General features: G+C 37.6%; 1 protein-coding gene across 1 annotated transcript in view; it reads left to right on the top strand.

Annotated features, from left to right (window-relative positions):
- The first annotated feature begins 9,621 nt into the window (after positions 1–9,621).
- The window catches only part of Lmpt (four and a half LIM domains protein limpet), a 95,238-nt gene continuing 90,100 nt past the window's right edge, over positions 9,622–14,759 (top strand). Inside the window, exon 1 of the mRNA XM_087409229.1 lies at positions 9,622–12,309. Within this exon, the coding sequence (XP_087265355.1) occupies positions 9,637–12,309 (2,673 nt within the window). The 5' untranslated portion in view covers positions 9,622–9,636. The remainder of the gene's footprint in view (positions 12,310–14,759) is intronic.

The raw sequence follows: 14,759 nt of genomic DNA, 5'->3' as shown, positions 1-14,759 counted from the left end.
AATAATACTTCTTTCACATGAATGTATCTACACTCACAATCAGTGAAAAATATTTACGACAAATTGCCTTTCGCCACCGAGTTTTCGGGAGCAATTTGACGATCTCTTGCGCCTTCTTTTAATATCGATAAGATTGTGATACCGGCGGGCTCTCGAGTTGCGCCAGAGCGCATGAGCCGGGATTACCGTTCTCTCCAATGAAACGAGAACGCTGCGTGAGTCACCGCTATATTACGAGAGGGCCGGGGCACAGAACGCAATTGTGACGTGCACCGCTAAATGCTTAACGGGTCGCCCGCGGTAAATCCAATTAGAGCATTTCTTTCGCGCGGCGTGCCTCCGCGCACAGCCGTACCCGGATCTGCAATTCGTCACGTATCCGAAGGTCACAATTAACGCGATGATAACCGAGAATGACGCAACAATTTGACGAAAAACGAAAAATGGTCTCCGGTTTCGCTGAACATTCCGAGAACGATTGACTTGTAAATATGACGCGCGAGATGATTCGCAGATACTGTCACGCTTAAACTGCTCTTGAGCTACTCTTCGCACACTGAAACACTTTTTTTTTTCGCATGTAGCACGTCCCAGAGAGAAAACGGCCTTCCGATACGCTGATATTTGTCACGTAGGTGTCGTATGATAAATGTAGATAAATGTAAGTATGCCAGACAAGTGGTAGATAAATATGTAGATTCTAAACGTCACACTAGACGATGATATATGTATAAAAAATAGTCTTTAAGGAAAAGTGAATTTTGGTCGATGGAATTTCAATGCTTAGTTCCTATGATTTATTCGATTTAAATTTTTTCTTCAATTTTGACATTGGTTTTTAACAAGAAAAATCATTGCATCTTAAATTTTAACAATAGAGAAAAGCCCTCTATTATATAGGCACCTAATATGAGATAGCGGCGTTTCTGCTAATAAATGCTATCTATTGGTTCCACCATGAATTTATTGCTCTTGGATTGAAAATTATTTAATAAAAAATTCATTATTAGATTATGCCTGCAGTCAGTGTAAAAAAAGATTTTAGAATTTGGATGTCTTCAAGTTTCATTGGGATGAGCCTTTAAATCTTGTTTATTATTTAATAAATAAATATTTGGCAATAAATTTTTCATGTAGTGATAGAGTAAAGTCGTACTAATAGAAAAATATGGGATATGTTGAATTGTTTAATTACAGAAGTTAGATTTGATGATCGTAAAATTATAAGCTCGATATCTCATAATAGGAGCTTTTCCTTTATAAATTAAAAAAGGCTAGCTTTAAAATTAAATTTATTATAGTTCAAAATTTTCCGAAAACAATTTAAATTTATTCACATCTTAAATCTAATTCGATAATAAATATTAATTATTTTACACATTTTTATATACAGTCCTGACCATAAGTATAAATTCTCAATTTATTGCATTTTCTTGATAAAAGTGGTAATAAAAGCTAAAGGAGGACTAATAAAATATCATAACAATAAATATTATTTTTCAATAAAACTGTTTTTTAATTTATTTTTCATTAGATATAAAATGTTTATGTCAATTTGTGAGAGTATTTTACACTTATGACTAAGGCTGTAGGTCTAACATTTTTATAACATGCTCATTTAGAATAAGTCATTCCAGATTTATCTATAACTGATTCTATAATTGATAGAAAGTGTTGATGACTTTATACTCGATATAAAATGTAATATAATCAATCTCATATATGCAAGAGAGCAAAAAAAATAACAAAGTCTATATAAGAAGCGTCGACTGTTGTTGGCGTTGCGTTCCTTCGTTGACGGACGCAAGGAATATCGGTCACGACTAGGTGGAATGGAAATCAGCATGCGTCCATTAACTCCTCCGGTTATTAGCTGGTAGGGTCTTATCGGTGTGAATGACGCCTTAAAACCGTTGCAGTGCGTGTGATAGCGCCCTTGAATCCCGAGAAATATGTGGGCAACGTCTGTCTACATTACGACTATGCATGTCTGTATCTACTTACGGATCGTACTCTCGTTTTCATGCGCTTTCTCGAAAGAAACACGCCCAAAGACGAGCATCGAGCACGTCGCTCAAATAAAGGTTCTGATTTTTTTAAAACTGCTATGCGAAATGCATCTTTCATTGGCTGCGTTTAGCAGAAAAAAATAACTTTGTAACTATTGTAAAATTTGTTAATATGAATGATTTTGTCCTTATTTTTTTTAAAAGGTCTAAATGCATAAATCGTATTAAAAAATCTTACACTGTCATAAAACTATTTTTTTGCTAATAATACCATTTATTATTTCAACATATTTTCATTCGCGTGCGTGATAATATGTTTTATAAGCAACATTTATAGATTTAAATTAAAATAAGCAATTTCCATAATAACTTATAAAAAACGCGATCAGAGATGGAGATACGTCTGTCCTGGCAGTAAATAAAAATAGAAAGATTAAATGTCGATTAAATGCCATGTTTATGTTGATTTAGTTGATAAATCTCTTTGCGACCAGTGAATCAACAGAGTCATTTTTCACAGCACGGATAGTCAAAGTGCTAACCGATTCGGCTCGAGGTATACCCTCAGTCTTGCCATTTCGGGCGAAAAGGTCGATACGCGCGTAAGGGGCACCATTCACTGTGTGGTCACAGCACGGCGTGCAAAAAGCGGGGGCGTTGTGACAGGACCTTGTCGCGGCCCACACACAGGGACGTATCCGAAGATTTCACGAAAAGCGATTTTAAACAAAGAAAGGCCGATGAATGGCATATACGAAATTATTGACTTTGATTTTATTTACTCAAAATTGAAACTTTTTATCGCAGAACTTTTTTTAATCATTTTTTGAAATCATACTTTTAAATACTATTTAAAATTCTTATTAAATAAGATTAGGATACATTCAATAGAATTAATTTAAAGTTTTTAAGTTACCACGTATATTTCATTTATATAATATTCTTCATTTATTAAAATTTATCTTTTAAAATACATTATTTTTGTATTATTTATTTACTTACATATAAATTGTGTTATTTTAGTAAGAAATATTAAATATCGATTTAATTCAAATAATACAATCATATATCAAATTAAAATTCGGATATATTAAAAATTCAACATAAAAATTCACATAAAAATTTTAACAAGGAATATTTTAAATATAGAATGCTTTTTTTTTTATTATCTATAAGTTAATTACTTCAATTTTTGAAATTGCAAAATTCAAAACGGAAGTTAATATTCCGATTACGTAACTCGTAATTGTTTATATATTCTATCTCGGAGATAGCATCTAAAGCATAATAATCGAACCGTTCGAGCGAGTAAAGTGATCCCTTTCTTACTCTCTTTCTATCGCGGCTTTTGATACCAGCAACAGTTTTACCATGTCTCCATACCGCGGAACAAAGTGACTTAGCCAACTATGAAGTTCTTATCTGACACGCGTCTTACGCCACCTGAACAGGTAATTGTGATACGCCCCCGGATTCAATTTATTTTCACGTTGCATTCTTTGCAAAGTGCGCGCGACACTTTTTCCTGCATTATTTTACTTTCTAAACTTTAGCTGTTATCTCTTGCGTTAACTTTCTACTCAATATTTTTTAACGAATAAAAACGTTTCTACGAGTGTATCCGGCGTGCGAGATAGTGGTATCGTTTTAAAGTAATTCTCGTGCTCATTGCTTTTTATTTCTTATATTTGAAAGCGTAATGCATGTAAAATACAAACGTACGTTCTTAATGCATAAAAAAGAACTTTTATTAGGAAATGTTATTATGATCGCAAAAAAAATGAGTTTAAAGTTTTGTTGAAAGTTTTATCTAATTAATTAATTGATGAACACATTAATTTGAATTCTATTTAAGAGCTATACGTAGCATAATTTAATGATTTCTCGTAAGAGTCGCCAGAATTAATTTTTCTACGGGGAAATAATTAAAAAAATTCTACGAATAGGAATAAAAATTCTCAAGAACTTTATTATTGCCACATCTGTAAAACGACATTGGGACTCGAGTCTTCTTTTCTCATTGCAACAGCTACCTCTTTCTTTCGTTCTTTTTCATCTCTTCGGCAAAGAATCGTGAGTGGATTCGCGCGACTGGAAATTCATCGAGCAATTAGAGGCGAACGAAGCGCAAAGCGGAACTTAATTGTGCGCATTCGCGGCGCTGGGACCCGTTAAACAGCCGACGCGTTACCTGGAAATGGTTTGTCCTCTCCGATTATGGATAACCGACCCTTCCACTTCACTGTTGGAATCGTAAAATTGCAAACCAGCATTTGCGATTTCTAGAACATGAAGTGAGGTGCAACTTTCGATTCAACTATCTCTTCAATATTTTCCAAAAAAAGCTGAATCCTCGATTTCAAATGCTCTCTTAAATTCGATGGCTTAAGCGATCATTTGAAGATGTAAGAATGATAAAAATATTTCTCCAACAAGCTAAATTGGAAATAAAAAAAAATATAATGAAATATCGTTGGTTTTCCTTTTGCCATTTAATATTTTACAAATATTGAATTTTATAATTCAATTCTCATTCAATTTTCATTAAAGTGAGAGTTTTGTTTTCCGTTTAAAAAAGTATTTGGTATTTGTGATTATAATTTCGTGATAAAATAATTATGATTAAAAGCTTCATTTTTAATTATTATTATTATAATTAATGTTAGTAATAATTATGTTTATAGTTTTATTAAAAAATAGTTGGTTATTGAATTATTTATAGTCACTGAAAGTGGTTATAAATTATAGTTACATTACGATAATTGCAACTATTTTCTCTCTCAATTTTTTTCTCATTTGTTTTACAGCTAAGAATCGTTTGAGAAAGTTTTACAATCGTTGTAAAAAATTCTACGAGAAAAATAAAAGAGGATGAACGTAAGTTAAGCGATCACGGCTATTAGCGCTCACCTCGATCGATTGCGTGATTTCTCGCGAAACGCCACGCGATGTTGGAAGCACGCGATAAATTAATTATGAGACCGGAAAATTAATTGTCTCGAGAGCCGCGATAATTATTGCAGCATCATGCACCTAAGTTTTATTGTCGGACGATTCTCGCTGGCGATCACTCGAAATCGATATCGCCGTGCATTTGCATGACGATTTAACGAAGTACTCGACGAGGACGAGTCGCGAGAGCGTCATACAATTGATCAAGATATCATCGTGTCGTTGTTGCGCGTTCGATGCTCGAGACGGCAGACGTGATATATGAAGCACAGGCCGATTGTCTGGCTTTACGGCATGACGCAAGAGTGAAAGCCCGCTTATGGGACACGCGTGATTAATAACGCGCGTTCACGTTTCGCGAATCGGATACGAGGCAAAGAAACGCGCTCGATCGAGAACCATCGGGCCGCATCGGCTCGCCACGATAGACTTTTAATCGCCGTAAACACGCTGCCCGCCGTGATATAAATTATTCCGCGATAGCTAATCATCGATGCGCGCGAGTAACGATTCTGCTAATTTAGCGATTATCCTCACCGCGACGGAGAACGGTGATATTTCGCTCGTTCAATGCCGCCGTGGTCTTTCATTGTCTTCGATAGGACGGAAAGATCGCAGCGTGCCGTTTACGTGGAAACATAATGGATGGATGCACAGTGAACAATTAGCAATGAGTGATCACTGATTCGATTGTTTTTGCGATCGTAGGAAATAATGTAATTATATTTTTACAGGATTCATTATGGAATATGTAATATTATTATATAAAATAAATTCACACTGAAATATTGAAGCATTAAGATCCGCTTTGATTGAAAATAATTCTCTTAATTAGATTTATTCTTATCGGTCCACATTTGTAATATAATTAATAATCAATTTTTTTCATCGTTATGTTATTATTGATCAAAACCGTTGTTTAATATTTCATATGCCCGCATTTATTTTTTATTTGTATTTAAAAAATTGTTTTTTGTGTGTATCAGAATATATAAAAAGAAATTCGTACAGAACATTTCTCGAGCCATCACGTAGTGATTCGCAGTAAAATCTCGCGCCGCACCCGCGAGGTCGAGAAGCGATTAGGCGCGTACGGACGACTCGATTGTATATTTCACCGAAGAAAATATCTTTTTTTCCCTTTATGCCACGCGTTTTGTGCCTTGGAAGGTTAGCATTTATTTGGCGATGATTCACGGGCCGGTTCCTTGCCATTTCACCAATGGGTCGTTCATTAACCCTTTTGTAGGTAGATGCTACCGCTATTGTCTCGAAGCTTCGCATCGATTTACAAGAAAAAATTCTCTCGTAGTTTTTATAGATGTTGAATTTTTGCATTGTTAATTTAATCCTGGGATGGTCACGACACCTTAAATATAATTTTCTTTAAAATCTTATTCTGGGCAAGAAAAATAAAAAAGTTGCCGTAGGCAAAAAAAATTTAATTTTAAGTTATATTTTTTACTAGCATATTATATTATAGATAAATTTATATTAAACCCTTATGAGACAAAGGAATGTACAAATAATAAATTACTAAAAAATATTACTATAAAATAAAAATTTCTTTTAATATTCTGAGCATCCTAGCTATACTAATTTGCGTGTTTTTAAACTATCAACATATTTAAAGTGTTAAATACTGTAATTATGAACATAAGAGCATATTTTTGTCAAGAATCGATTACCGTTATTAAAAGTTTTGCTGCGTAATCTTATTGGCAATTAAAAATCTGCTGAAATTTTATGTATAAATAATTTATCTATTTATATTTTTATTTGCTCTTTTATATGTTACGCACATAATTTACATTAAAAATTGCGTTATAATTTAATTTTAATACCACCAAGAATTCGAAACTGTTTAAAACGTTTCTGCTGATGATCAGTGATAACTTCAACTTTCCATTTCTGGCATATCGCAATTCGCGCCAGTGCTGGTTTCATTAAATCGCTTGTAATTTTTCGCAAGATAAGAGAAAACGATTTTAAGAGTTAAATCATATGATACGGTGTGAAGACGCTTCTTCTTTTTCCCATTCTCCTTTTCAGTTTTCTCTCCGTCAGCGATTTTGTCGCCTGACTTTCCTTGGCGCAAACGTAAACGTGCACTAAATAACGTTTTCTACGGAATATTATTCTTTTTTATTCAACCAGCTCCATTAAGGGATCGCTAAGATCTCATTAAGCTGCGGGACTACGGTCAATGCGAGACAGCGGCGCCTTTAGCCTTTTAGCATCGACGACATTCTCCAAGTTCCTGCGAGAGTATCCGCGACGTCCACCTCCGCCTGGATTTAATAAATAGCTGCGCACAGCACGAGAAGAATTGTTATGCGGCACGCTCGAATGTTCAAAGATTCTTAGATTCATTAATATGTCGCAGCTACGTCAAGTTAAATTGTTAATTTCTTGGCTTAATTTCAAGAAATTTGTTGATCTTTGGTGTAACTGCTCCTTATTTGTTTTTTTTCGAGGAATTTATTAATTTCTTAATTTGATATTTAAACTATAAATAAGAATCCAAGAGGAAAGTTTTAATGAAACGTAAATATGAATGATCTAAAATCTCTGCGAAATCTCTCATCGACGTATAACGAGAGCATTATACACCTTTTTTTCTATATTTTCGCGCGTTTAGCTCCTTTCACGTTCGAAGTGTGCCATTAATTTCCGCGCGAACGCCTGGCTACGCCTCGAAAGTGAAAGACGATGCTTCCGCTCTCGTTCTGTCGTTCGAAAAAGTATATCGCCATTGATTTCTTATGTTAGCTGTTGCAACGACGTTGATAAACATGCTTCTATCATTAGTCTTAGCTTAGTAGTTAATTTATAGCTAATTGTGGTGGATGTATCTTCTTCGCTGTACTTTATCGCATCATGCTGTTAATGTCTCACATTACTTCAAAGTCATCGCTGGCTTTTAAAGACTTAAGTTTTCTCTCAAATTAACCAACACTCTTGGAAACTCTAGTTCTTCCTTGAAGCTTTCTATTGTCTCATAGACTTCATCGATTAGTCAAAGAGGCCGATGAACCTTAAAGTCGAGCTTATATGCTTAAGACATATTTTATGGTTGCCCAAAGCATCGGCGGATTAACGGGAGACTCGTGCTCCATCTCACCTCAAGAAGGACCGCAGGACCGCGAATAGAAGGCGAAGGAGTCGGCGGCGGCGTGAAGGAGGAAGGACGAAAAGGGGGGAGGATGTGACGTGCGGGAGAGACGGGGTAGAGAGGGCTTAGTGAGGAAGGGGACGGCTCGCGGACGGCTGGAAGCGAGGGGGGCCTCGACAGGATAGGGGGCAGGGGCGAGAGAGCGGGAGGAACACGCTCTCCCTCCGGTGCACACTCTCGTGGTGACTCCGACCGGCAAAGTGCTCGCGTTCGTGAAAGTCCACAGACGACTTTCAGGGTCGTCTGCTGCGCGCGTTCGTCGTCGTCGTCGTCGTCGTCGTTCCATCCCGAAGCCGGCTGGCGGCTTCTCGTCGAGAAGAAGCCACCTCGAGAGGTGAGAAGATCGGCGCTCTCTCGCACTCCTGCAAGTTTCAGCGAGACGCGAGGACTCGCGAGGATCCGTCAAAGATTGACCTTCACTTGTCTCCTGAAAAAGCATCAAAGGTGAAGAAAGAAAAAAAGAAAGAGAGAGATAGAGATAGACAGAGAAAAAGAGAGAGAGAGAGAGAGAGAGAGAGAGAGAGACAAAGAATATCTGGACATAAGACGTTTACGGCTCGGTGACCGTGAGATTCGGAAGGTGTGTCCTTACTTGAGAAGTACAAAGGATTCGGTCAGCTACTTATCGCAACGGCAATAGAGATTCAGGTGTATCATTCAGTCGCGATCATCGTCCACGTTGTTGTGTTTGTTTATTCCTGGTGTGACGCTCCCTTTAATATCTGAAGAAATTCCAGTTTGATTTTTGCTTAGATTGTGGAGATCTGTATGAACAGCTTCTGTTTAAGGTGAAGAAATGGTTTAAGCCTGTGAAGAATTTGTGCGGTTAATCGGTTCAGTTAATTTAATCGTTTTGTCAGGAGTTTTATTAGTGACATATCTTTGTGTCATTTCAGAACTTAATTCAAAGCGTCACATTTTGTATTAGAGCATCAGTTAATCTCTTCTTGTTGAAGAGATCTCGTGGATGTGGGATAGTTGGTGAAAAAACAGATACACTTTAAGGTGGCACGATATTTTATCTTCACTGAACGGTGCTTCTGATATTACTTTCAGAAATCTTAGTGTACCTAGATAGTTTCAGTGCTCGTGCACTAACGTCAAGTATAAATACATACGCACGGTGGATGACGAAGGATCAGGGATCGATCGGCATCGACGGTAGCCGTTGGGCTGGTTCGATATACGCGAATAATAATAGGTTAGCGCTCGTACACTTAACCGTGCATGTCTCAGAGCGCCTACGTTCCTCTTTCATGCCCGAAGATATCACGAGAAATTAACGACAGCGTTCGTTGGTGAAAAATCCACAAATTTTTTCATAAAAAGAGATTACTTCGTAAAATCTTTTACTGAAGAATTTTTAGTGATATTAATTGCTATATATCTATCTATATCGGAAATCACATCCACTTGTACATTGTATATACATACATATAAACGATATCATTTGGGTGAGATATAACACTTCTTGTCTTCAAGATTTCGTTCCTCGCGAAGATGACGTCCCGCTTGCGCGGCCCTTCGGCAGTGAAGGACACGCCGAGGGCCGCCCCGTTCGCCAAGGATCATTTCCATCGAAGCGAGACGGAAGTACACTCCAGCCGGTCGTGCAAGAACGACGGGCGCGGCAATCGTTATCATTTCGGCATGTCAAAGCAACACGACAACAAGGTAGAGCGGAATGGACAGGAATATAATAAGAACTTTGCACAGACGGAAGAGAACAATGCCGATCAGTTGTACAAGAAGAGTAGAGAACACTTCGGTTCTTGGGGCATTAAAGACATCGTCCAAGATGACACAAGAAAATCGAGGAAACAGGATCCCGAGGATATGCAACTGACAAATGGAAAATTCAGGAGCGAGCTTTTGGGTGCAAAGCCGGATAAATCGCACGATCGTCCGGAGTATCGAGATGAAGGATACGTGGGATCTTTACCGAGGGAGGGTCGACAAAAAGGCGAGTTCGTCGAGAGAGACCTCAACGGTTCTTATAAATCGAGAATGAAAGAATCCTGGGAAGAAGACGTGGAGTCGAGGAATCGAGGAAGGATATCTAAGATTAGCAGAAGCAACGACAATAATAACGATTTGATGCAACCCGTCGACGAAAGAGATATATTGCTTAAGGAGATCGAAAATTTAGCTACCGATGGCAGTCAGTCGCCGGACCGTAGAATCCAAGCGATGATCGAGCGATTGAAGTCACGAGAGGAGAACAAACTACGATTCAAGAGAGAGCAGAGATCAACGAGTCCTGAAAAGGAAGCGCATGGCAAGACGAAAAATGACGGCAGGAATGATATAAGATCGCCGATCATTAATTATCCGCACGATAATTTATCCAACGAACGAGGTCGGAAACTAAAGGATGATCGCGAGGATGAACCGCGTAGATCGAGCGAGTCCAAGCTGCGTGGAAAATATGATCGAGAAGAGGATGCGGTTCAACGTGAGCGATCTACTGATCGAAAATCGAGAAGCTCTGAAAGGCGGAACGAGGCTCGCGAGCTTCGACGAGACGACAGTTTCCGAAAAACGAACGACACTTACAATGCTGAGAGAAATTATCGAAGGAAATCAATAGAAGACGAAGAAAATCATCCTCGATCGAGGGACAATTCTTCGAAGAGGAGGAGTTACATTTATGAAGGTTCGCCGGAGGATTTTGACGTGAGGATACAGAGGTACGATCGGGCTCTTCTTGAACCTAGGAAAGACCTGGACAGAAGTTCGCCTAGACGAAGTTCGTCCAGAGAACCAAATCTAACTAGGAAGGAATCTCTGAAGGAGTACGATCGAGAACCGATAACCAAAAAGAATTCTTTCAAAGCTGAATCTAAGAGGACAGCTAGTAAGGATCGCGGTGAATCTAATTTGATCAAAAAAACATCGTTTAAAGATCGTGATAACGAAGCGTATAAGAAGCACATTTCGAAAAATCAACACGAGATCAATTATTTCGGCAAGGATCAAGAAGACTTATCATGTAAAGATTCCTTCAAAGATGTAAGCACAGATATAAATAAAAAAGGCTTCTTTAGGGTACGAGATGGTGAATTTGATAAAACTTTCCTAAAAGATCAGAATGACAATGCAGAGAAGAGAGTCTCATCCATGGAACATGCGGGTGGCGTCAGCAGGATTGTCCTGAGAAATGTTGATGACGAAGCGAGCAGAAGCAACTCGTTTAAGAATGTAAACGAAGATTCCGGGAAGAAGAACTCGTTTAAGGAAAAGAACATCGAGTTTGGTGAGATCTCTTACAAGGATCATGAGAGAAATTTAGAAAGGAGGAAGAACAGTTTCAAGGACGATGATAAGGAATTCGGGCGAACGTTGTATCACGATTACGAAAACAATATCGATAGGAAAATTGCGAATGATCGATATATAGAGTTCGGCAAGGTATCCTTTAAGACGCAAGATGACGAATTACGTGTTTCAAGTCCTTTCGAGGAGCAGAACAAAGCAATAGTTAGAACAAATTCTTTCAAGGAGCGTGATGCTTCCCCGAAAAGACGCCCGTCGTTGCGAAGCAAAGATCACGAAATATTCGATAGGAAATCGGATAGACACGCGAGAACGTTGTCGCCACCGAAGAAAGATGAGAGAGATGCAGAGAGTAATGCCAAAAACTCGAAAAATTTCTGCGCCAAAACTTGGTACGAGAACAACCGGATTTTCTCCGCAAAGTATCTGCGGGATCACAGTAAAGTGCGAAATGCTCCAGAAGGACAACTTGATGTCGACGTCTCGCCGGAGCGAGGATTCTTGATCCTGCAAGACACGCGGGGCGGCACAGTCGAGACAGCTACGAATGATCCTGAGGAGAATCGCATCGAGACGCGTGGCAGAATTGAATCGGGCGACAGCGAGTCGCCGCGATTTTCCTCGACTCGTGATCGCAACGGTGCAACGATCATCAGGATACGATCATCGGAAGATTCCGGCAGCGCAGCAGAGAGGCGCCGGCGGCGTCGTCCGGCGCAAGAGATATGCGCGGTTAGACCCAGGAAATACGAAGACGACGATGAGGACAGTGACGAGGACGAGGAAGAGGATCGTTGGCGGAGGACTCGAAGGGACGGCGGAATCCTGCCGGGGAGAGGCGGCGGTGACGCCGGCGGTGCGACGCCCTCGAGAACGATCTGGAATTACCGCGAAGGGGTATGGCACTTTCATGAGTCAATTGCTTTTGATCGTTCCTTTATGGTTCAGAGGCGCGAGGCGATTTTCATAAATCGCTGGAGGAGATGAAAAAGGTAGCAGTCTTGATTGGAAACGATAAGCGTCACGTAATGTTGATTCGAGGCGTTTATATCGAGGATAAGTTCCCGAGGAAGAGAAAGCCCAGCTTTCCCGTTCTTTCGACCCTCGTCACCATTTGCTGGAATGATCGGCCTATAGTTACGGCGATTGTGTCAATTTTCCACCGTCCCTGGAATTCGACTCGAAGCAAATTTGTTCCAACATTGAAGTCGTGTGAAGGTGAAATTGTAATGTCGCGTGTGGTCGTAATGCGAGAGTCGTAATTCTTGTTCTACTCTCATCTCGTATAGCAAGGCACTAGTGGATGGTCGTTTAAGAAATATTATTCAATAATTCAATCCTTTTGCTAAACAGTATTATATTTATAGCCGACATATGGCTTAGTCATTGAATAAGTTTTAAATTTTCTTCTAAATTGGTTTCGTGAAAGCGATTCAGGTTATCATTTGCAATTAATAACGGAAGATGATATTTTTTAATTTGAAAGTAAGGTTATTGTGGTCATAAATCATTGATAAATTTTTGATAGTTAAATATTGGAAAGATTAGCTATTGATTTTTTTAAAATAAAATATATGTTGGCGTATTTAATAGTCATTTAAATGATATCAGATATATGCAATTAAACGATATGTCCACTAAATAAATCATGGACTTAATATTATCTATATTATTTATAATAGCTAATAAGCATAATTACAGACTATTGGCAGAATTATCATTTAATACCTGAATATTATAGAATTAGCGTGCAAGCGTTATTATTATAACTTCAGTAAGAGAGAGAAGGATTAATTCATTTATAGCTATAGTTGAAAATTATAAGAAGCTAAATTTTTTTTAAAATATAACATTTTTTATATAATTATCACAGAAATAAACATAAATTCGATGATCTCATTTACTGGTGCACTTACAATAGTAGCAATTTTCTCGCGAGCAGAATTTGAAAAGTTCGAAAATATGGATTTATACAATATCATTAAATGATGAGACATACTAAACTGGTTTGATTTGCAGTATCGTAGTTTGTGCGCACTTTGTGTATTTACTTATCGACGATTTTCCGCGATCGTTGGCGAGCGAAAAGCGGCATTGTTATCTCTCGTACGTTGAGTATGAACGATTGAATCACCATGGAAATCTTGCGCAATATTACGGCCTCGTGCACTAAAATTGCAATTTGCCTGGAATTTCGTGATGGCCGTTTTACGGTCGAGAGAGCGCGATACCTTAAAATTAAGTGGCTATATTGGAGATGATAAGTTTCGTAACTTGCGTGAATATAAACGCAACAGCGAATTGTGTGTAGCAGGATTTTATTAAAGATTTCTCCTGAATAATCGGTCTCATCAATTTTTTTATTCTCCAACCCTCGCAACGCGTTACATTTCATTAAACCGAATAAAATAATAAAATAATTTTCCTTCTCTTGATATACAAAATGCAATGTATTATAATAATTTTATTCATAAATTCATTGTCATTCAATTTATATTTATTCTTTTCCATATTTTAATCATCTGCTCTCGCTAATATTATTAATGTGCTTTTTTTATTTATTCTTGTACATGCATTATTAATATTACTTTTATTTTCATTTTTTAATTGCAAACATATTTTACGCGATTTGCAAGAACTGTTTTTGTAAATTAAACAATATCAATGCCCAATCGATGTTCAAATGGCACACTGGTTTCTTAACAAACTTCGTAAACGTTTTAGACCCATCCAGAACGAGCAATTTATAATCTCCATTTATCATCCACGCCTATTTACGTCCACAGGGTGCACAAATTACGCTTCACCGCGGTTCAATCCGATTAAGTGAAAGCTAAATACCGGTAGCTCGACTGCTACCATTGCTAATCCTTTAAATGGTAATGACGCAATGACTCACTGTGATCTTACTCGTGAAAAATTTTCGTAAAATCAATTTTATCGCATAATATTATTATCATCGAGTAAATATTATTTTCTGCTAAAACAATAATTAATTAGGAGAAAATAAGTCGAGAAAATAAAAAATTCGTAAAGGAGTTCCCATCATATAATTTACACATACATATAACGTTAATAAAAAAAAAGTAAGATTTTATTACTTGCATTCAAAATCTAGATTTTTATTTAATAACTGTTAAAGAAGTGGATTTTTATTTTTGCTCTTTTATACAAAAGAATACATACAATTAAGTATTGTTATAAATAGCTCTAGCATAGAAGAAATAATTTTCACTCTAATCATTGTAACTAAGATGAGCAAAATGACTCTCGACAATTTTGAGATCATCGAGTCGATTATGTAATTCGATTTCGCATTTTGCATCTTGAAGCAAACCAAATTTTTC

The sequence above is a fragment of the Acromyrmex echinatior genome, chromosome 9, assembly GCF_024713525.1.
Source record: "Acromyrmex echinatior isolate Ae372 chromosome 9, ASM2471352v2, whole genome shotgun sequence".
In the NCBI taxonomy this organism is placed as follows: Eukaryota; Metazoa; Arthropoda; class Insecta; order Hymenoptera; family Formicidae; genus Acromyrmex; species Acromyrmex echinatior.
Note: the sequence above shows the minus strand (reverse complement) of the source record. Positions and strands in the feature narration are given on the sequence as shown.